Below are 22,980 nucleotides of genomic sequence, written 5' to 3' on the forward strand. Positions count from 1 at the left end.
GTTTGTTGTTGAACTCTGAAGTATTACGAATTAAATGTTCAATGTGTATGTTTGAAATATTATGCATTTTCATATTTATATTTTTTGAATTGACAATAAGTGATATTTGTCTCTAATTGGGAATCGTACTCATCTCATTACTCAAGCAATGTTCAACTCGAGGTCGAACTTCCAAAGCTTTCGTTAATTATTTAATTAATGGCCAATCAATTCCTGTGATTGAATTCGTTAGATCAAAAAGGATTTCAAACAATTTCTTTGGGATTTAAGGTTAAAAAGGTGATTACAATCATGACATAAAGTAAAAAGTGCACAGTAGTAGGATAAGTGTTCACATAATTATTATACTACAAAACGATACAAATTAAATCTAAAGAGAGGGTTGGGGAATAAACAAAAATGTTAATAATGCATAATTTTGATAATTCGAAACGAAAACAAAATAATCCAGTTTAGTTGTCACAAATTTTACTTTTTGTCTCTCATAATTCTTTTAAGAATGGCATTAATATATATTTATGTTTTTATGATATTGTGTAAATATTGTATTGTGTATATTAATGGTGAGACGTTAATAAACTATCTATCTATCTATCTGTCAAAAATGATAGACTATGTACAAATTGTAATACTACCTCTATTGAAGATGAATACCACTTTTTACTAAAAATGTCCAAAATATAGTCAGATTCGAGAAAATTATATAAAAAAGTATTGTAGGAGTATTTGTTATCTGTCAAAAATTTTAATGAATTTAATAACTTTAAGGTATATTTTTTAAATCAGCAGATAACTTAGAAATAAATTGCATTATATAATATATTTTTAGACCTTATCAAGATGAAATAACTTTTTGTAGTTTAAGAATTGGTTTTCATCTGTTATCTTTAGATACAGGTAGATTTGGCTTGAAATGGTAAGACAGGAATGGTACTGTGTACTGTGTAATTATCGAAAGATTTAAAGCTGTACAAATTGTAAAAGAGCCTTTCTTAAACCTTACTGCGAAACCGAGTTAATGTTTTCAAATTCAGCAGATTATTTAATTTAATTTGTTTTTAATTTAAAGAACATTATTAAGAAAGCTACATGTTTTACAAAAATTGCTAAAGCAATCCTTTTAGATTTGATTTTAATGAATCACGACTGTGATTTTAAAAAGATATGTAATTTTGGCACTGGAATTAGTGATGTGCGCAACTTTATATCTGTGCAGTTAAATTGTGATTTACCTAAAATTTTACCAAAAAAGAAGATACGCAGAAGCTTTAAGAATTTTGATGCTTCAAATTTTTTAAATGATTTAGAAAATCAGCATTTTGATATATCTGAATTTGATAATGTAAATACAGCATATGATAATTTTAGCAAAAGTTTCATTGAGGTAGCTGACAAACACGCACCTTTTAAGGAAAGGAAAAATTTTCCTAATCAAGTACCTTATATGAATGCAGAGCTTAAAAGTGCCATTTATAAGAAAAAAATGTTGTATAATAAATTTCAAAAATTCAGTGGTAGTAAGAACTGAAAGATATATAGGCGGCAACGCAACTATGTTACAAAACTAAAAAATAAATCCATTAACCAATATTTTGTAGAGAGGTGTGCTGGAGGCCCGAAGTCGAAAGATTTCTGGACAACAGTGAAACCTTTTCTTACAAATAAGGGAAATGTACACCAAAAGGAAACTGTTTTAATTACAAAACAGGAGGAGGTGTGTGAGATACTTAATGATTATTTTGTAAATGTTGCAAAGAATATAGGAAGCAGTCAAATAAAGGTTAATGATGATCACCCGAGTATTTTGGCCATTAAAGATAATATTCCTGGTCTTGATCAAAACAATTTTACCTTTTCTCCTATTGATCAAGACTTTGTTGAGAAACGTATACGTAAAATTAATGTTAAAAAAGCCACTGATATAGATGGCATCTCACCTAAATTACTGCATTTTGCTAAACCTGCTATTGTAAAACCCCTTACTGATATTGTTAATTTGTCATTATCATCATCGACCTTCCCTGACCATCTTAAGGAAGCCGAAGTTGCACCTATTCACGAAAAATATAGTGTTTTAGAAAAAGGAAATTATAGACCGGTAAGTGTATTACCGGCTATTTCTAAAATTTTTGAAAATGCCATAGAAGTACAATTAGTACAGTACTTTGATAAAATCTTCAGTCCTATTTTGGCAGCTTTTAGATCTGGTTTTGGATGTCAGTCAACTTTATTAAGAGTGATTGAAGATTGGAAATTAGTCCTAGATCAAAATAAATACCTTGCAGCTATCCTTATGGACTTGTCAAAAGCATTTGACTGTCTCCCCCATGACTTACTGCTACTGAAACTAAAAGCTTATGGTCTATCCAAATCCTCACTTGATATGTTATATAGTTATTTAACAAAAAGAAAACAATGTGTGAAAGTAAACCAAAATTTAAGTGGTATGCTTGACATATTTAAAGGGATACCACAAGGTTCTATCCTTGGACCCATCCTATTTAATATTTTTATAAACGATTTGTTCTTTTTTGTAAAAAAATGTTCTTTATATAACTATGCTGATGACAATACTTTGTCAAAGTCTGGAAATTCCTTACAAGATGTAATTTCTGCTCTTGAGGAAGACAGCAATTATTTAATTCAGTGGTTTTCTTCAAATAAAATGCAGGTCAACCCAGAGAAATTTCAAGCTTTCTCTCTTGGCAAAAAAAACACATGATAAAAAGATTGTGTTTGACTTAAATGGTATTTCTATATCATGTGAGGATGAGGTGAAACTTCTTGGAGTTACGATTGATTTTAAATTAAACTTTAATTTACACATTTCAAATATTTGTAAAAAGGCTGCAAGGCAATTAAATGTTTTGAAATGAATTGGGAAACATCTAAACAAACTGAGTAAGCTTACAATTTACTACTCTTTTATTATGTCTAATTTTAGTTACTGCCCTTTGACTTGGCATATCTGTTGGGAACAAATACCAGAAAAATAGAAAAAATACAAGAACGAGCGCTTCGATTTATTTATGAAGACCATCTGAGCTCATACGAAACACTCCTACAGATTTCGAACCTTCCATCATTAAAAACTCGTAGAATGCGCTCAATTGCCTTGGAGACCTTTAAAATAATTAATAAAAAATGTCCTTTATTTATTCAAGATTTAGTTGTAATAAAAAACAATTGATATAATTTCAGGTATGTAAACACTGCTGAGGTACCTAGACCTAGAACCTCCAGTTATGGTAAAAGATCTTTTAGATTTGAGGCAGCACAAGTATGGAACTCACTTCCTAATGAGGCTAGACTCATGACTTCTTTTGACCAGTTTAGGAATTACATAAATTCCTGGTGTGGGTGTCAAAAATGCTTCTGCAGTTCATGTCGTTTCCACCTAGTGCTGTCTCAAAGCTGAAATTTCTTTCTTTTTAAAATGGCCTTTTGCTCTGCTTTTTATGCATTTTTTTTTAATATATCTGCCATTAAATGCTAGTGATTATTTTTATTTATTTATTGTTTGTATGCTTTTAGTTTGTTATATTTTATGATCTTCAAGTGATTTGCTGATTCCCCCGTTTCAATGCACATAGAGGCGCTTGCCACATGAGCTTTGACTCTGGAGGCTCACAAATCAAATAGAAGTTTGCTTTCATTATATTGCATGTTTTATTTGGTAGTATTTGCAGGATGCTGCATGCTTTTTTATTTGATGGTTAAAGAGCTCACCAGTGCTCATGTTTTCTCTGTTATAATGTATATATATGCCGACTCTAAATAAAATTTACTTACTTACTTACTTACTTACTTACTTACTTATTTGGTTAAAAATATTAGTGAAATAAAAACTTTGTGTAAATAAATCAATATATAACTTATACAGAAGTATGTCCAGTTTGATCATCAATTCCTCGTCTTATTGTGTTCGTTTAGTACAAATTTGGCTTGTACAAAATCTGTACGTTTTTATATGCAAAAACATATTTCTGTGTACCAATAACTTAGATTTATAAGAAATATTGAATCTCTTGAATCTTGAATGAGATGAAAAACTATTAATCATCAAAAGACTTCTGTATTCTGATAGACATGTTATCATTACATATACTATGTGTTGCAACCACTGCGTATAGGCTCCTGACTTCGGGCAGACACATACAAAATGCGGAGACTTGTTTGTGGACGTAACTTTGAACAATGGTATCACAACAAAATATGAACAATAAAACTGTAAATTATCCAGTTGCCAATGTCTTACCTCAATAGATTCCCATTGGTAAGCATAAACACAACAAACATAAAACAATAGACACAATTTTGGACTAATCGCAGTTACTGAAAGTAAATAGAAAGGTACATAGAACATCGATAAATTCCTGTTGGTTTTTCTTAAAACAAATCCTGTTTAAATGCAGTGTTTTATGAAAATAGATAGTGTACGTCCCCCTAACCGTTAATTGTGAGAGAAAAAACGTCAAAATCAGTCGTCTAAAAGAAAGAATACATTTTATCGTTATGTACCAAAAATTACTGTTAACATAATTTGGCAAGAATCTTTATCATTATTTGTCACGAAGTGACCCCAATTACGACCTTAATAAAAGGGCTGATAAAAGAGATTTCCATACGGAAAGTGGTAGGACAAATTTAATATCTGCTAAATTTATTTCGAAAAAAAAATTACATGTTGATGCATTTATCCGTAAGAAATTGAGTGTTGACAGATTTTTATAAATTATGTCATTCTAAAAGTATTTATTTTAAAGCACTTAAAATAAGACATGCACAAAAAGTCATTCCAAAAAAAGAAAGGAAATATGCACGTTTTGTTATGTTATTACAACCATGCGACAGATTTCGAAAAAAAATTACGCACAAATTGAAGTTTCTGCAAGAAATAAAATCTTACATCTCTAACAGAAAAAATGTTTAAACTGTGAAAATTAATGGTATTAAAAATCTTTGAAATCAGTCAAACAATCTGTTTGTACTCAAATCGTGCACACTTGCGCAATGTCGTAATCAAGACGAGCTCGAGAAAAATGCCAAAAGCGACGAAAACAGGAGAAACTGTTAAGTTATTATGTGATGGGGAGGATAGGGTAATGCAACATGGGAATGCCTTGGGCAGGAACCGGGGTACGAAGTGGAGAAAAAGTAGCGATATTCTGGGAAATATTTTTTACTGAGTATGGAAGTTGGAATCGGGGACCCCCTGTTCCCCTTTATATGTCGACATTCGAGTGTCTGTAATCATTTACTAAAAATAGAACATCATGAATTAAAATTACAATGATAACCATAAATTAAATAACTGTAAACTAGTTCTACATGTTTATTATAAATGCAGTCGTCTCCCTTTCCTTGCTAAACACGATTAACCGGTATGTTAACATTGGTATCGTACGAATATTACATCGCATTACTTCTAGCATCAGTGTTTCAGACGAAGAAGAAGAACATGTCGTTATATGGATTTGGTGGTAAGGAAGACTGGCCGGTGTTTTTTAGTCTTTTAGTTAAGAGTGATTTGAAATAGTTTCTATGACATAATGACAGATAATAACTGTGCATCTTCAGGGTTTTTTTTCAATTATAGGATATGCCGGTCGGAAGCAAATTTATTTTTTATTCTGTGTACGATTTATCCTAATGTTGTACTGATGTATATATACATATTTATCTTGATTTCTTCCGAGTCGAGTGGCAGTATGGTCAAAGCCCGGGAGGGGATGTCTGTTTCAGTGGCGATTCTTGATGTATCGTTAGATATACTGAACGCGGACGCCTTAGGCAGCTATCAATTGATTTTCGGGGGGGGGGGGGGGGGGGGGAGGGGTTGGCTATGGGTTTTTTTTTTGGAAAAAAAGTTTGTTTCCAGTTATTGGATAAAAAAATATTTTTTTGATTCTGAGAAAAAACAATTGTTTTACCCTCAGCTGCCACTATATGAAATGCTTAAATTGAAAGAAAAAAATGTTTTCGACGTTTCGCGAAAAAAATAGATTGTTTTGTCTAGAAAAAAAGCCATAGTCCCCCCCTCCCCGCCGTAAATCAAATGGTTGCTGCCTTACAAAATACACCCTTTTCCCAGTGGAAGTCCAAATTCAGTATACTCGTACACACATTCCAACTTACATCCTTTTCAATGTGGTAGTCAAAATTCAGTTTACTCTGACTCTTTCCACATTCCTCTTCCTCCCAGCGGTAGTCTTAATTCAGTATACTCTGACACTTTCGAACATTCCCCCTTTTCCCAGTTGCAGTGTTAATTCAGTATACTCGGGCACTTTTTAATATTCCCCCTTTTCTCAGTGGAAGTCTATATCCAGTATACTCGCACACTTTCCAACATTCACCCTTTTCCCAGTGAAGTCTAAATTCAGTATACTTGGGCACTTTTCAACATTCCCCTTTCTCCCATTGGTAGTCTAAATTCAGTATACTCTGACACTTTTCAACCAGGGCCGTAGCGTAATGGAGGCAAATGCCTCACTTTTGAAACGACGACCAAACTTTCAACTTACACCTTTTTCCCAGTGTAGTCTAAATTCAGTATACCTGGGCACCTTTCAACATTCACCTTTTTCCCAGTGGTAGTCTAAATTCAGTATACTCGTGCACTTTCCAACTTACACCCTTTTCCCAGTGATAGTCTAAATTCAGTATACTCGTACACTTTCCAACTTACACCCTTTTCCCAGTGATAGTCTAAATTCAGTATACTCGTACACTTTCCAACATTCCCCGTTTTCCCAGTGGAAGTCTAAATTTAGTATTCTCGTACACTTTCCAACTTATACACTTTTCCCAGTGGTAGTCTAAATTCAGTATACTCTGACACTTTTCATCATTCTCCCTTTTCCCATTGGCAGTCTAAATTCAGTATACTCGTACACTTTCCAACATGCCCCCTTTTCCCAGTGGAAGTCTAAATTTAGTATTCTCGTACACTTTCCAACTTACACCCTTTTCCCAGTGGTAGTCTAAATTCAGTATACTCTGACACTTTCCAACATTCACCTTTCTCCCAGTTGCAGTTTAAATTCAATATCCACCCTTTTTGATTGACCCATTCAAAATTGATGGTACCATTTAGTGCAGTTGATGGATGTTCTCATTGTTAACCACAAGGATTGACTGGCATAAAAAAAAATGGGATCACCCATGGGCTTCTCCCCTCCTGAAGTAAAACGTAAAACACATGCTAAAAAGGGAGTCCGTGGGGTTCTTTAAATACACATCAACTAGTCCGTTTTGAATCTAAAGGATTCATGTAGGGGTGGTGCCACACTCTTTGAATGTAAAACAATCATTAAATGTGGAACAAAGAGACCCAAAAGAAGCTTTTTGAAATACAAAATGTCTACCTCTGTCTCAAATTCGTGCATGCATCATTATCGACGACCCTCTTCTCAAACCTATTGATTGCATTATAACTGATTTGATTCTGTCCTGAACATGAACGAAATATTTGTCACTGGACGTTAGGAATATAATAAATAGTAAACCAACCTGTATAATATTCAACAGTTTGCTTTTGTAAATGTTGCTCACTTTTTTTGCGATATCGGTTTACGTATATTCAGCGTCCCCACCCAATAAAGTGAAAAAGTTACCAAAACAGGTTTATTTCAACCAAGGCATAAGAGTTTGAATTGACACCCAATATAAGATATTACTTTTTTTCTTTAGTGTCTACGTTGATGATGCATCAAATGCAATTATTCACGCTGGGATCTACTGAAAGAGTTTTTTTTAATGTCTGCTATTTTTCTATTTTTATTATTGTCATGAGCGACAAAACATATCAAGTAATTGAAAAGAAAAGAGAACAACTTAGACCGGTGGGAAAAATGACATAAAAACAGCATAGAAATCTGACCCTTCTATTATAAATTGTAATGCTTTCATTTCCCAGGTATAAAACGTATGACAGGTGTTTTGTTCACACATCTTGCAAAAAAATGGTACAAAACATGTATTTCTATATATAAGTTTTGAATGGAATTACAGCCAATTGCATTGAGTATGTAGGTACAGGTAGTATCGTTGAATAGCTTAATTGCTAGCTGAACCGTGAAGTCATTATTTATAGGTAATGTATAATACCCTCCTTTTGAAGTAGTCTTGTCCTACACACAGATAGACTTGCTTGTTATATATATATATATATTTATTTTTATTTTTTTTTGGGGGGGGGGGTATGGTTTCCGTTGTGAAAATCCAATTCAGTGAACCTTATGGTGTTGTTTTTTTGTGGACAGATAGCAGTATGTATTATAGATGAAATATTGAAAGCTTGTGACGATCTTTCACGAAGTTTTCAATCATTTTAGCCTTTATTTAAGTAGTTCTACGTGTTGATATTAAACGTATGTGTGCAACATGTTCCGAAAATTATACTGCTCGTCTAACAGTATATCAAACTACTACTCTACTTTAGATGATATGTTTACCCTGTGTTTTTGTTTCAATTATTGCGTTACAAAAACAATAAATTCTGTGCGTTTACAGATTTTGAGAAGGCTTTCGATGGCGAGATTAGTTTGTTTTAAAAAAATGTTATTAAACAATATAAATGGTAAGGTTTGACTCTCCCTTTGGTATCTTACGTCCCTCTTTTATAAGGTTAATATATCAAATATGATCTCGTTTATCATATACAATTGTTATTCGGGATACTTTGCTTGTGACAACGGCGTACACTGAGAATATATGCTTGTGACAACGGCGTACACGGAGAAATATTGTCTCCTATTTTCTTTATTTTTAAAGGATTCAGAAGAATTCTTCGCCAGTAAAAATATTCAGGACTTATTAAAAAAACCATCAGAAGATCTTGAAAGAGAATTTTGAAATATATTTAAAGTTTTTCATCATAATATACGAAGATAACATGGGTGTAGTTGGCAGAAACAGTACAGGACCTTCTGCAGACGCAAATATATGCCTTTCATAACTATTGCGAGGTTTGGAAAATAGAAGTAAACGTTTTTATATTTTCTGCAGGGTTTGTTACTCGTGCTGTGTGGATTCAGTAGAATGTGTGTCCGTGTTTGTAGTGTATACCCTTATATTTGTACAGTTATGGATTGTTTGCTTGTAAGAAAGCTGTATACTTATTCTATTATCATGATTAATGATCTATTTCTTATACTTTTTTTTTTTATGCCCACCTACGATAGTAGAGGGGCATTATGTTTTCTGGTCTTTGCGTCCGTTCGTCCCTCAGTTCGTCCGTCCGTTCGTCCGTCTGTCCCGCTTCAGGTTAAAGTTTTTGGTCAAGGTAGTTTTTGATGAAGCTGAAATCTAATCAACTTGAAACTTAGTACATATGTTCCTTATGATATGATCTTTCTAATTTTAAAGACAAATTAAACTTTTGACCCCAATTTCACGGTCCACTGAACATAGAAAATGAAAGTGCGAGTTTCAGGTTAAAGGTTTTGGTCAAGGTAGTTTTTGATGAAGTTGAAGTCCAATCAACTTGAAACTTAGTACAAATGTTCCCTATGATATGATCTTTCTAATTTTAATGCCTAATTATATTTTTTACCCATTTTCACGGTCCATTGAAAATGGAAAATGATAATGCGAGTGGGGCATCCGTGTACTTTGGACACATTCTTGCTTAATGTATGTATCACTTTGGTCTCTTGTAGATAGTTGTCTCATTGGCAATCATACCACATCTTCTTTTGTATAAGTTGACAAGAGTAACACCCTAATTTTTCTGAATTTCAGTAAAGAACAGGAAAAGTACAGGAAACTAGTTTTAGGAAGCTTTGTTCTTTGATAAAAAAAAATATAACATTTGTAACCTCTCTCGATTGTTCTGTAAATATTTCAAATTATCTATTGTTGTATTTGTCATCCATGTATACCGATGTATTTTTTTGCGTTGGTTTTGTGAGAATAAAGATATAGTAGTATTAACCAATAGTGTATTGTCCTCTTCAATTGTTCAAATATATTTTAAACAGTCCAATTTTTTTCACGATTTCTTTATACAATTTTATATGTAGACAATCCTTAACTGATATTGCCAGCACGGCGATGAGAGATACTTGTTTTCGTATGTGTGTCAACAGTCAACCCGTTAAAAATTATTAGAAAAGAACATTCAAATTCCTGTATATCCAAAGCAATAGAAATCACTGTTGGTGGATTACATATTGGAAATCACTGTTGGTGGATTACATATTGGAAATCACTGTTGGTGGATTACATATTGGAAATCACTGTTGGTGGATTACATATTGGAAATCACTGTTGGTGGATTACATATTTACCTGTAGGTGGATTACATATTTACCTGTTGGTGGATTACATATTTACAAGAGAAAACATGATTGCAAGTATAATTTCATATTTTAATTTTGATTCTTTTTCAATTTCATACCCTGTTATAAATATATTTTGGTCGTATAATTCATCTGACCAAACTCAAAATATTGCTTATAAGGAATGTGACATGAATGATATATCTATACAATGTACAATGAATTGAGACAAATAACCGTACCTCAGGTTTTAAAAAGTACAAAAATAACTATACACATTCTCTGTACAAAAACATTAACAAACATAGACAAAACAAATATCAACTTTGGTATAAACAATTCTTCAATAGAAAACAAAGAGTATTGTAAAAGAGATTTAGACGAACAAAGAGGGTCTAAACGGGTATGTTTCATGTGTTTTCTAATTCTTCTATGAACACTAAAGTGTAATTTAACAGGGAATCATAAGATCAGTATATTATTCTGATTCTGAAAATTTTGTAGCCTGGTATCCCGGCCCAATATATGTTTCACGTCGGTTGTGTAAAACTGTGAGCCAGGATCTCAGACTAGATATTTTGTTGATGCACTGTACCCGTTTAAATCCTCATTAAGGAGTATATAATGCCACAAAAATGGAACAAGAAAGACTAGAGATCTCTGCTGTCAGCAGTATGTCACATTGTCATATTCATATGTCATAGATTATCATAGTATTATGCTTGTTTAGCACCAACCCACCAACCATAGTCCCAAATAAACACGTAAATTCAACAATTCAGCACTGTATGAAATGGAATAATGTCACATGATAGGGAACTAGACATCCAGTTCCGATAGAATGATTTCATAGTCCTTGTCATCGTTCATTTGATTGAGTTCTATAACAAACGTAGATTCGTGAGAGTAATGTCGTACTATGTTGTCATCTAATCGGACCAATATTCTGAAAAATAAAATAAACATATTTAATTTAAAGCTATTAAAGTATTCAATGAATAGGACAACGACGACGACGATGAGTACGACACAGTCAATTCAAACATTAAACTGACCAATTCTTAAATCCAGAAGGCTTTTGTAAAACGCTTTTAATATTGAATTCAGGACCTTGCTGCATTTTTTTTTGTTCTTTGTTCTTTTATTTATAAAGTCTATGTAAGGCCTACTATTTAATTACCATCTTCGTGTTGCCCTGCATAGTTACAACATAAAAATGTTATACTAAAAGTATCTTGTATTGTTATAAGTATTTTATTATGTGTAAACTTCACAGGGTGGAAAGAATGTAACAAATACCAATGTAATTTTATCATTATAAGATTTTATTCAAAAAAGTAAATTTCCATATTCTAAACTTTAATAATGTGCACTTTTTTTCTCTAGTAAGTTTAATTACTCACCCCTTCTTTGATCTTTTGTAAGTACTCTTGACTTTAACAGCTGCTATTTTATACTTTTCTTCAACCTTTAAATGAAATAAATATCTTTAATTCTTTAATTCACGTAATCGTTTACACACCATCAGTATTCTTCTTTCAAACGTAATCATATTGCTAACCATATAATACTGACATAATAGTACTGATATGTAATTGCGCAGGCGTATTCAAAAGGTTCACGATTTAAATGTGTAAACATTAAATAAACTGGAATAGCATGAATGTATTAAATATTCAACAAGTACTAATGATGATCATCATTTTAAACAAGAATGTGTCCATAGTTCACGGATGCCCCACTCGCACTTTCATTTTCTATGTTTAGTGGATCGTGAAATTGGGGTCAAAACTCTACGACGAACGGACGGACAGACAAGAAAACATAATGCCCCTCTACTATCGTAGGTGGGGCATAAAATAGATTTAAAATGAACTACTTACAGCTTGAAGAAGTCCTTGAAGAGTTGGTGTGCGTAGCATTAGTGCTGTATATATTGTCTCGTTGTGTTCTCGGACATACAATAACACTGAAAAATAATAACAACGATATAATTGCATGACGTAAAATTCATAAATTCTATTTTTTTTTTTTATTGTTTCAGTGATTTTTTTTAATTTCCAATTCCAGTAATATTTAAACTTTCGAAATTGTAGATAAATATATTGAACAGCAACTTTTAATTAGTTATGATAAAAGATGCAACATAATTAATAGACATATCTGAAAAAAAAACGTACCTTTTGGGAGATCATGATAATATGCATCTGTTCTGCTTCTCTTTGCAGGCGGACAAAGTATATCTTCAAATCCTTCTGCACTCGTCAAACTGTAAATAAATAAAGCAAAATTATTTCCAGAGCTCATATTTTTCTACTCAATAAAAAATCAAATCACCATTTTTCTATTTTTTCCTTAACTATTCTGAACTTTCTTTTTTTTTTATTTAGAACAACTAACTGACATGAGTTTAAGGTTTCTACGATCAACTAAATATTTATTTTACTTTTTTGTAACAAATGAAGATGTTTAAAAGTTATAATTTAAATGTGTTCTTACCTGGAGTTTCCGTCATCATCTGTCACACCTATACTCATAGGACTTGCCTGAAAAAAATAACACAAATTTCAATGTATATGAAAGAAAAACCGCATACATCAGTTGTATAGCAATGTTTCAACATATTTTACAGACTATATACTTGAAAAAAGATGTGGTATGATTTCCAATGAGACAGCTATCCACAAAAGACCAAAATGTCACAGACATTAACAACTATAGGTCACCGTACGGCTTTCAACAATAGCAAAGCCCATACCGCAGTCAGCTATAAAAGGCCCCGATAAGACAATGTAAAACAATTTGGTCATTTCATCTAAGAATTTCAAAATCAGTTTGACCAAGACCAATTAATACTGTTTGGTGTAACATTTAAACTTTTAGAAAACAAGGAAAACTTATTTTAAAGAAACAGGAGAGAAAAAATTCGTGGTAATAAAATCTTACTTTTTGAAAATACATAGTTTTTGCATAATGGAAATTGATATAAATCAACTTTAGACCTTTCAAAGAATTAAAATAAAACTTCATTGTATTATAACTTACCTTATTCACGCTGTCATCTTGATCACTACTGACTGGGGTAAACAAAACTGGAAATGTTTTGGAGTCGGCCATGCTGTAGAAAGCTGATCGTTCACATGGTGGCCAATGCATCTCCATCTCGCTTCGTTTTCCTGATAGAGGGAAATGGTAATACGAAATGTAATCAAGGTTCTCAAATGGTTTTATAAAAAATTATGAGATAACTGTCAATAAGAGTCAAATTATCAAAGGTACCAGGATTATAATTTAGTACGCCAAACACGCGTTTCGTCTACATAAGACTCATCAGTGACGCTCATATCAAAATATTTATAAAGCCAAACAAGTTCAACGTCGAAGAGCACTGAGGATCCAAAATTGCCTTTGTAAGCAACTCAGTAAAGGTAAGTTTTACTTATACTTTTTACAATTGACAATAAATATATAACTGGAAATCACTAAATTTAATGAAAAAGAAATAAAAGAGGAAACTCACGTTTGATTGTTTCTTGTCCGTCTTTAGTCCTAACAGTTCGTCTCTTTTCCTCATCTCGAGTTTTTCTTTCAGCCCCTTTGTCACAGAAGACTTTGATTTGACAATACCCTCTGTGGATAGGGTATATATCTTTTTGATTTTCAAATGTATCGATCTGAATGTGTAATGGAAGCCCCTTTAAAAGAAAAAAGCAAACATTAAAGATAATTAGCTTATAAAATATCTAGCTATATCAAACTAAATCTTCTTCGATTTTTAATATGCATTTGTCCTGGTACTTTTGCTAACTATTGTCATTCTGTACTGACTTATAAATTTACCGACAGCAAGTGCGTGAAATACATACATTTGATCAATATGTGCGTTTGTCGCACTTCAAATTTCGTTTGGTTAATACGTATTATACATATTACAATTCAGATAAGCCTTGTAGATGTATGTTCCCAAAACTAATATTTATTTGTTCTATTGACTAAAATCTCAATTATATTCATTTATTCAATTTCCAACAACTGAGAGCATGAAATTGATTTTGATTACATTAGTAATTTTTCTTGTAACATCATAAAAACCTAATGGTAAATTGATGAAGAATAAAACCTATACACACCTTGACACCTTTTTGATTGCTGAAATCTGTGCTGAGACAGTGTACCGCCACATTTACCTGTAATCATTAAAAACTTTATTACTTAAAATGAAAGAAAATCGATGAAAAAGCCATTTATATTCATTCAAACTGATGAAATATTGGTGATTAAAGCTTAAAGCTCAGAGTGTTTGATGCAGCGGTGTTGAAGATATAGACTGTCGTATTACGTATCCAGAAGCAATGCTGTCATAATCTGCATATGATATTCGGAATTTAAGTAAATTACGTAAAAACATTGACAGAAATTATACATTATTGCAACTTACAAAGCAACATTTATTCATTTGAGAAAAATGCTGTTATAAACATAAAATTATTCTCGTGTGAAAAAATTCCGTAAAATCGTTATTTTAAACATCAAAAACAACTGAACACTATATAGTAAATATTGATTGATATGACTGTTTACCTTAACATTTGAGTCTCTTGGATTCCATTTGACAGCCACGGCATTAAATGCAATCTCGTTTATATTACTGGCTTGTACACCTTGGCTGTCCTTTGTATCTAAAAATATCAATACAATGTTTCATCAGTTAAAACATCGAATCTATTTCAAACTAAGATTTACTCTTAAAACTTTGTATTTGATATGGATTAACAAATGACAATTGCTTTGAATAAAGCAACACTGACCAGTCAAAACTGTAGAAAAAAACGTGAGTATGATGTGCCACATTATCAGCCTGATTTTTTTAAAGGTTTTAACATATATTTTTTACTTTCAAGTTGTGTAAAAAAACAATATTATAGGCTGAATTTCCATTTTATTGCATAAAACTCAATAACTACAAGGAAGTGAGAAGGAAGATACTACTTATAACTATATATATGATTGCTTACCAATATCAATGACTCTCTGCTTATAGCTATGCTGCCGTGAATGCCAGAATTCCCATGCCTTCCTCTCGTCCTCAAGTGATTTGTCGTCCCTGAACACAACCATGATTACTGACTGTAAAATAAACAAAAATGTTCATGGATTTCTAGATGAATGTACTGTATAAAATAACGAATAGATTTATCATTCATCAATGAACTGGTATTGAGAATAAGATATTCTACAAGTGTATGAGTTCACCTTTTCCGAAGTGGAGCACAAAGAGGTCAGGGTAAAGACGTAAACACGAGTTTAACACATTGAATTTTCATTAAAGGAGAGCACTAGTAACTTTTTGTCTAGTTAAACCCAATACTCAAAATCAATGCACATAGAAACTTGTTATAAAATGTTCTGAACGTATAAGTTACGATGTTGAATAAACAATTACTGCGGGAACATAATACATGAAGTAAGTATAACAGAATTAAAAGTGCTTACCTTAACCATTTGTGATGGCGGTATTCTGTCCCCTGCAAACTCCAAACTTAATGCATAATACTGGCCTGTAAAATATAAAATAAGTTGTTATACATGGCATGTACACTTTTCTTGGGTTTTTTTCTATATTCTTGCTTAGATATATTTGTCGAACTGTCTTAAAATTATTTTTTATGTTTCTGACAAAAAAGTCTGTCTAAATGTAAACCAAACCATTTTAAAAACGTTTGGATTAAAATTAAAATGAACAAAGAATTAAAATAAGCGAAAAATGCATTCACAAGCAAGCTTTTACCTTTGTTTACATATGTGATTCTGTCTTCATCAAACCGCACTGAAGTCGAGATCGGAGTATCCATAAAGTAATTATAACCAGTCGGATTAATTTCTCTGAAAAGATAATAATTCATAAAATTATTTTTACACACGATATTGCCAGAATAAATGATATACACACAATACCGCCAGAATATATGATATACACAAACAATACCGACAAAATACATGATATACACACTGGCAATACCACCATAATACATCTTTACACACAATACCGCAAAAATAAATGATATACCCACAATATCACTAAAACATTAATTGCAAGGAGGTACTTAATTGGAATTTAAAAAGTTGGTTTTTTTTTGGTTTTCCTCGCAAACACATTTATGATTAAAAAGAAGCTAACTTTTCCATCAAAATCGTAAAAAATACAGAAAAGTCAATTTGCAAGACTTAATAATAACTTACAATTTTGGAATCGTCGGGTGATATGCGGTTAGTTTGTCCGACGCCCATCGTTGTTTAGGAAATACCACTGGCGCCGACTTCCGTCTTTTTCCAGTTTTCTGAGGTGCAACAGGCGTCTCATTGAAATTACTGTCCTCCTTTTTATAAAACTAGAAGAAAAAAATGTGTCTTCATTAACACATGTGCAATTCCTATTTTGCTGAATTTTCACTTAAATTCTTTCAATTTATAGAACTGTATTATTTTTTTCCGACGAAACTTCAATAATACAAAAAGTGTACAAAATCCCTTGGGTTACGTTGACTAAAACATATCATTTCCATCTCAATTATATCATTGACACCACTAATTATCAAATTATTACATTTAATGAAAATCGTTGAAGATAAAGATCAAATGTCTTATATTTGTTCTCACGTTTAATCTTTAATAATTATATGTTTTCTGATAAACATCTATCGTGTAAATCATGTATTAACTTGGTTTAATGAAGACAAATAAATAATAATGGAGCTGAAATTTAAATTTTGATTAAAATTGTGTCGTTGAATTTCCTTATTTCTATTTTGATTAAAATTTCGTCGTTGAATTTCCTTATTTCTATCAACTGATATTTCAAAAGAAAATTGAATTAAAAAAAATGTATTTGAATGTTTAAAGGACATGCGGAAGAGTATGCTTACCAATGAGTTCTGTTGTTCTGTTGGAGATAAGCAAGGTTCGTGATATCCACTATCAGGAGATTTCATTGTGTAGTTTTCTTTTATGTTGGTAGCATACGGGTACGTCTGTGGATGTGCTGGTTGATGATGTTGCTGCTGTTGTTCTTGATAAAACTGTTGCTGTTGTATAAAGCGTTCCAACATTATATCTCTGTCAGCTACCTGATTCTCTAATGATGACGTCACTGGAGGATACATATAGTTGGCGTTCTGAGAGTAGAAATTGTTTGTCGTTACTGGATACGAGTTCTGTCTCATTGGCGTTGTTGTTATTGGTTCTTGGATACTAATGCCTGTAGATTGTTGTAGACTTACTAAATGTTGCAAATTGTTCACTAGCATATCTGGATAACAATTATTATGAGCGACTGACATATGAAGGGACACAGGGTCCACTTCAAGTACTGTATGTGAACCTAAACGATGAGACATGTTTTCACTATTATCTTGTGTTGTCAACGAAGTTGTGACTGGAGATTCCGTGTTTGGCGCCGTTAAAGTACCCGTTGAGACATTTTGGAACTCCTCGGGTTTTTCTATTGGATCAGACACACTATCGTCACGTGATATTGCACTTGCAGATATACCGTTATTCTCATTAGTCAACGGTACTGTACTGCCCGGGGGCATTGTCACGCCTTGCTGACTTACTTTATTTTTCATTATTTTTTCTGAAAGTGCTTTAACAATTGTTTTAGTTGGTCTTGTTTCATAAATATTTCTTTGTATTTCATTCTGATGTTTGCTTCCATTGTGTTTATGTTTAATTGATTCGATATAATTTGGGAGAACTTTGTCACAGTTTGTAATGATACATGAATCTGATGTTGGTTTAGGAGATGTTTGGGATTGCACTATTGATGTGGTATAAATGACGTCATCTGAATCGTGATTTGAAGCACTAGTTGTGATACATGATGATAAATCCTCTGCAGATGAGAACACAATGTCACTTTCATTTCTCACTTCCCTGTTATTCGTTACATTTTCTAGAATTCCCTGAGTTTCCACAAGCTCCTGAAAATTTAAATCAAATAATAAAATCATGGACATTTTATACTGCAACTAGTTTTGTTTATTCCCTACTTAGAGTAACACATCTTTATTTTCTGCGATGTCAGTTTCATCATGGAACACTTTTTCCACAATCAGGGGTTCAGAAAGGGATGAATTAAGTATTTAAAATGCTATCAATGTATGAATGTAAGTAAAGGTATAAAACAATATTAGGTCAATGTCAGAAAAGTATAATGTTTTTTTTTTGTATTTAGAACAAAACTGGTGAAGGGATTTGTAAAACCTCGCCTTTTCTCAGTTTCTCAAAAGTTTGTATTTACACTGCAACTACTTGTGTTTATTTCCTAAATAAAATAACATAGCTATATTTTGTGCAACGTCTATTTCATCATGGAATACTTTTTCCATAATCAGGGGTTCATTAAGGGATGAAAATAAGTTTGAAATTTGTGTTATAATTTAAATACCCATCAATGTAACAATTTAAGTTGCAGTATTAAAACCAATTTGGTCTACGTCATAAAAATGAAAATAAATATTATTATGTCTTCGTCGCAGAAGTGTGGAAAGACTCGGCAAAACCTTGCCCTTCCCCAGTTTCTCAGCCTTGTACAAAAAAGTTAATGTTTTTTTCTGATAATGACCTGATTTTTGTTTTCTCTCTGACATTGACTTACTATTGTTTTAATTATTTAAAATATTTGATGCAGATGACAAAGGACTCTGACTTTTTTATACGTAATATTTTCTAATTCTTACAGTACAGGAGCAAGTGGTTTTCATCTTCTATGGTTTTACAATTAAATAAAAATATCAATATTTTAGCAAACTCCTCTTCGCTTTAAAGAAATATGTAGACATATCGATGTGCCATCATCTTGCTCATATAGATTGAATTTGGGAAGCACAACATAAAAGTACATTTCCCTGTATTTGTTTTCGAACTCTTTTAATTTAAAAGCGTTCTATTAGAAGTTAAAACATCTACAGCAAGCGCCAAAGAAGAAGATAACGAGCATGATTTCTTTGATATGAACCCTTTTAAGAAATTACTTTCTTCTAGATTTATGTACTTCGTCATTCTTTGTGTTTAAGCATAAATGGGATTTCTTTATTTTTATGAATATTCATCCATATAAGTGTCGAATCAATTAGTATACTTTTTTTATAGAAACTGCAGGCGTATTGCTGAGTGATGCACAATTCGAACCTTTCCTACGCATCACAGTAGGGTGGATTTGGATGAATTGTTAAGAAGCTTTATGATTGAAAACGTTTTAAAATTTATCAATTATCTATGTGGTACAATCAAGATACTTGTACGAATGTTACAAAAAGATGTCAAATTTTACGACTGACTAGGTTACAAATATTCAAACTGTCTATGCTTATTATGATGCATATTTTTAAAACTATTTTTCTATAGAGAGTAGTTATTATGTATGAAGTAATGAGATGTGGTATGTTTGTCAATGAGACTATTATTAATTAAAGGCCAAATGACGTGGATTAAAGCAACTGTTATTTATATTTGTAGCTCATTTTCAGTTTTAATTTGATCTCCTTTTCAAAACATGGTTGAAATACTTGCCACTGGATGTCAAAAACAAAATTTGTATTTATTTAGTTGTTCTTTGATACTGACAAATTCCTAAAACCTTATAAAAGATTAAAACGCGTATTTTAAGTATTATTTGAAACTCGCTTTCAGAGCATTTGAATGTTCACACAGTACAAGTATTTTTAAATAAACTTTTTAATATTTTGCCTTGCCCCCTCACTTTAATAGGAATAGTTTCTTTTCATAAACCTCTAATAGACTGAAGGACTTAACTTTTTTGCACGGAATAATTAAAAGGAATAGTGTGGTTGACTTTCTTACGTAATATGGTGTGATGAGACGTTTTTAAATTAAATTTCAATCTAAATAAGTACAAATGTATAGAAGCTTAATAGAGCAGGATGCCATCAAGTTCACATAAATGACTTGAAATTGGTTACTACACCCTAAAAGTCTAGCATTCAGAAGATAAACCTTCACATAAATGTATTTTATCTCAATATCTATGTCTACTCCTGCAAGACACATTTAGTTTGCATCAACGAGCCTAAGCAAATTATCAACCTTTTTTTGTAAACTTTAATGTAGTTAATAAAGGAGATGTGATATTATTGCAAGCTAGTTTAAATTAAATACTAAGATTTTCTTTCATTTTTATTTTGTTTGTCAAGTAGAAAATATATTTCATTCCATTTTCTTTTGCATCACAATTAGCAAGTTAAAAAATTTTTAGGTTATTTGAAACCAAAATGACAAACGTTTATCATTTTTCTTAATCTTCTTTCAGAGATAAAGTTACAATATAACAATAGCATGTCAATATGCAATTTTTCCTGTCATCATAATTGAAAATATGTATTTCCATATCTTCAAATGAAAGTCATGTATTAATTATTAGATCAATGTCAACTACATCAGATACGATTCTACATAACATGATGTTACTAATTAACAACCAACTCGAGGCTAGATTAACTGTACTAATTATCTACAAATTTATTGACTGCTATCTGATAATTTAAAGATGGTAGATTAATATCAATTTCAATATTTTTACCTGACCGGAAGGTATTTTATTCTTAGTTTTAATTGCAAAATCATAACGATAGCTAATTATGAAATTATCATCAATTACGATAATCTTACCTGGCTTGTGGCGACTATGTCTGCTGATTTTGATTTTTCCTGCATTTCTTGCATATTAAAAAATCTGTCAACTTCAGTTTGTAGGACGCTCATGTAGTCATTCGACCCATCGCTTCCCTGTAAGTCCTCCTTTTTGTCCCTGAAAAAAGTGTATGGTATTGTCACAGTTTTCTATACGGAAGTTTAAGCTCTACCACTTGACGATCACTTATAACATGCAATTGTACATGGTCTACAGTGAGCATGCATAATACTACAATGTCTCATTTCAACCTCAGTAATCCTCTACATGAATACTACAATACATGATCAATATTTAATATTCATTTGACTAAAATCTCGACCTAGGCTATACTTTCAACATAAAAACTCCAGGCCAACAAGACACTTATGTGAAAATATTTAATATGACAACGATCTTAACTTCACAGTTTATGACTTCACACTCGACTGGTACCAGGACTATACACGGGAAGTTTATATATAAGGTTTACTATAATTAACATAACATTCACCATTCAAATTTCTAATTCCTCAATTATCGCACTTTAAATCGGAAAGAAAAATATTGTATTTCGATTTTATTTGTGTCTAAAAAGTATAAAATGACCAATTAATGTAGGACGCGAAAAGATTTATAAAGGGAATGTATTCTGAAGGCAGAGACGGTTTGTAAGTTTACCTAAGTGATGCATCATCACTCTTGTTCACTAAAGTATAGCATTTTTTTAATTGAAAGTAAATATAACTATTGATTTTCAATGCAATATCAAAAGCATCGATCACGCATGCTCTCGCTTGTCAATGTGGTGTGTGTACAGTGTATACAACATGTTAGTGAAATGGAAATAAAGTTCTACATCGGTCGCATTATACTAATGCGGTATGCCAAGAAGGTGGAGAAACAAATGTACAAGCTGCTAAAAAGATGCAAGCTCGTAGCGTATAACGATATATGCAAACGACCAAAATAAGCAACATATATCAAAATAATACTTATAATTCCAAGCACTACATAAGTGAAAAGACATGTTAAACAAATGATTTATTAGACCCATGACCTTGAAGATTAATATGGAAATTAAAAATAAAAATATAATGCCTTCCTAACTATATTTGTAGATTCTTTCATTCTACAGTTGTATTTCTGAACATATAGTCAAGCTTTAAATGTCTTGAAATATGTACGAACTGCACAAACCTTCCTTGCACTTGTTTTTTTCAATGTTTAACATGTTTCATGTGAAGAGAGGTGTAATTCTTTCCAAACTTATTATTTCGGTGATTATCTTGATCTTGGTGTTAAAAATTGAATAAAATTGAGAATGGAAATGGGTAATGTGTCAAAAGGACACAACCCGATCATAGAAAAAAAACAACAACAGAAGGTCACTTACAGGTCTTGAAGTTTTGCATTGAAAATAATAATTTTTTTAAAACATGTTGCATTGCTATTTTCTGTTTGCTTCTACACGTTGTCGACTATACCTTGTACAAACTATCATTTAAAATAGATGAAATTCAATTCTTATTTGACAGGGTCACTCAACTTTAAACATCTTTTAAATATATATAATACAGGATATCAAATTTGATCTTGACAAACTGTTTATTTATTCAGGAATATGTATCATATATGTGACCTCCTGTTAAATGTGTCCGAGTCTTTGTTAATGAAAATCATATGAAAGAAGAGAATTATCAAGTCTTGTCCAAAAGCTGCTTAATTTTACAAACTTTACTATATTTTAGTTAAAATGACTCTGGCTAACTGGAAATGAATTCCACACAGTAGAAGTGACTAATATAAAAACAGGAGATGTGGTATGATTGCCAATGAAACAACTCTTCACAAATGACACAGACATTAACAACTATAGCTCACCGTACGTCCTTTAACAATGAACAAAGCACACGCCGCTTAGTCAGATATAAAAGGCCCCGAAATGACAAATGTTAAACAATTCAAACGAGAAAAACTAACGACCTAGAATAATGAATAAAAAAC

General features: G+C 31.9%; 1 protein-coding gene across 4 annotated transcripts in view; it reads right to left on the reverse strand.

Moving 5' to 3' along the window:
• Positions 1-10,362: 10,362 nt before the first annotated feature.
• The window catches only part of LOC134712155 (protein grainyhead-like), a 30,397-nt gene continuing 17,779 nt past the window's right edge, over positions 10,363-22,980 (reverse strand). For all 4 annotated transcript variants that reach the window (XM_063573394.1, XM_063573405.1, XM_063573383.1 and 1 more), the window contains exons 3-17: positions 20,973-21,111; positions 17,210-18,265; positions 16,527-16,675; positions 16,075-16,169; positions 15,780-15,844; positions 15,302-15,413; positions 14,868-14,965; positions 14,417-14,473; positions 13,807-13,981; positions 13,332-13,462; positions 12,786-12,832; positions 12,467-12,555; positions 12,170-12,255; positions 11,690-11,754; positions 10,363-11,232 (exon numbers count right to left, since the gene is read on the reverse strand). In XM_063573394.1, coding sequence (XP_063429464.1) covers positions 11,106-11,232; positions 11,690-11,754; positions 12,170-12,255; positions 12,467-12,555; positions 12,786-12,832; positions 13,332-13,462; positions 13,807-13,981; positions 14,417-14,473; positions 14,868-14,965; positions 15,302-15,413; positions 15,780-15,844; positions 16,075-16,169; positions 16,527-16,675; positions 17,210-18,265; positions 20,973-21,111 — 2,491 coding nt within the window. In that variant the 3' untranslated portion in view covers positions 10,363-11,105. The remainder of the gene's footprint in view (positions 11,233-11,689; positions 11,755-12,169; positions 12,256-12,466; positions 12,556-12,785; positions 12,833-13,331; positions 13,463-13,806; positions 13,982-14,416; positions 14,474-14,867; positions 14,966-15,301; positions 15,414-15,779; positions 15,845-16,074; positions 16,170-16,526; positions 16,676-17,209; positions 18,266-20,972; positions 21,112-22,980) is intronic.

This window comes from Mytilus trossulus, chromosome 1, assembly GCF_036588685.1.
Source record: "Mytilus trossulus isolate FHL-02 chromosome 1, PNRI_Mtr1.1.1.hap1, whole genome shotgun sequence".
NCBI lineage: Eukaryota > Metazoa > Mollusca > Bivalvia > Mytilida > Mytilidae > Mytilus > Mytilus trossulus.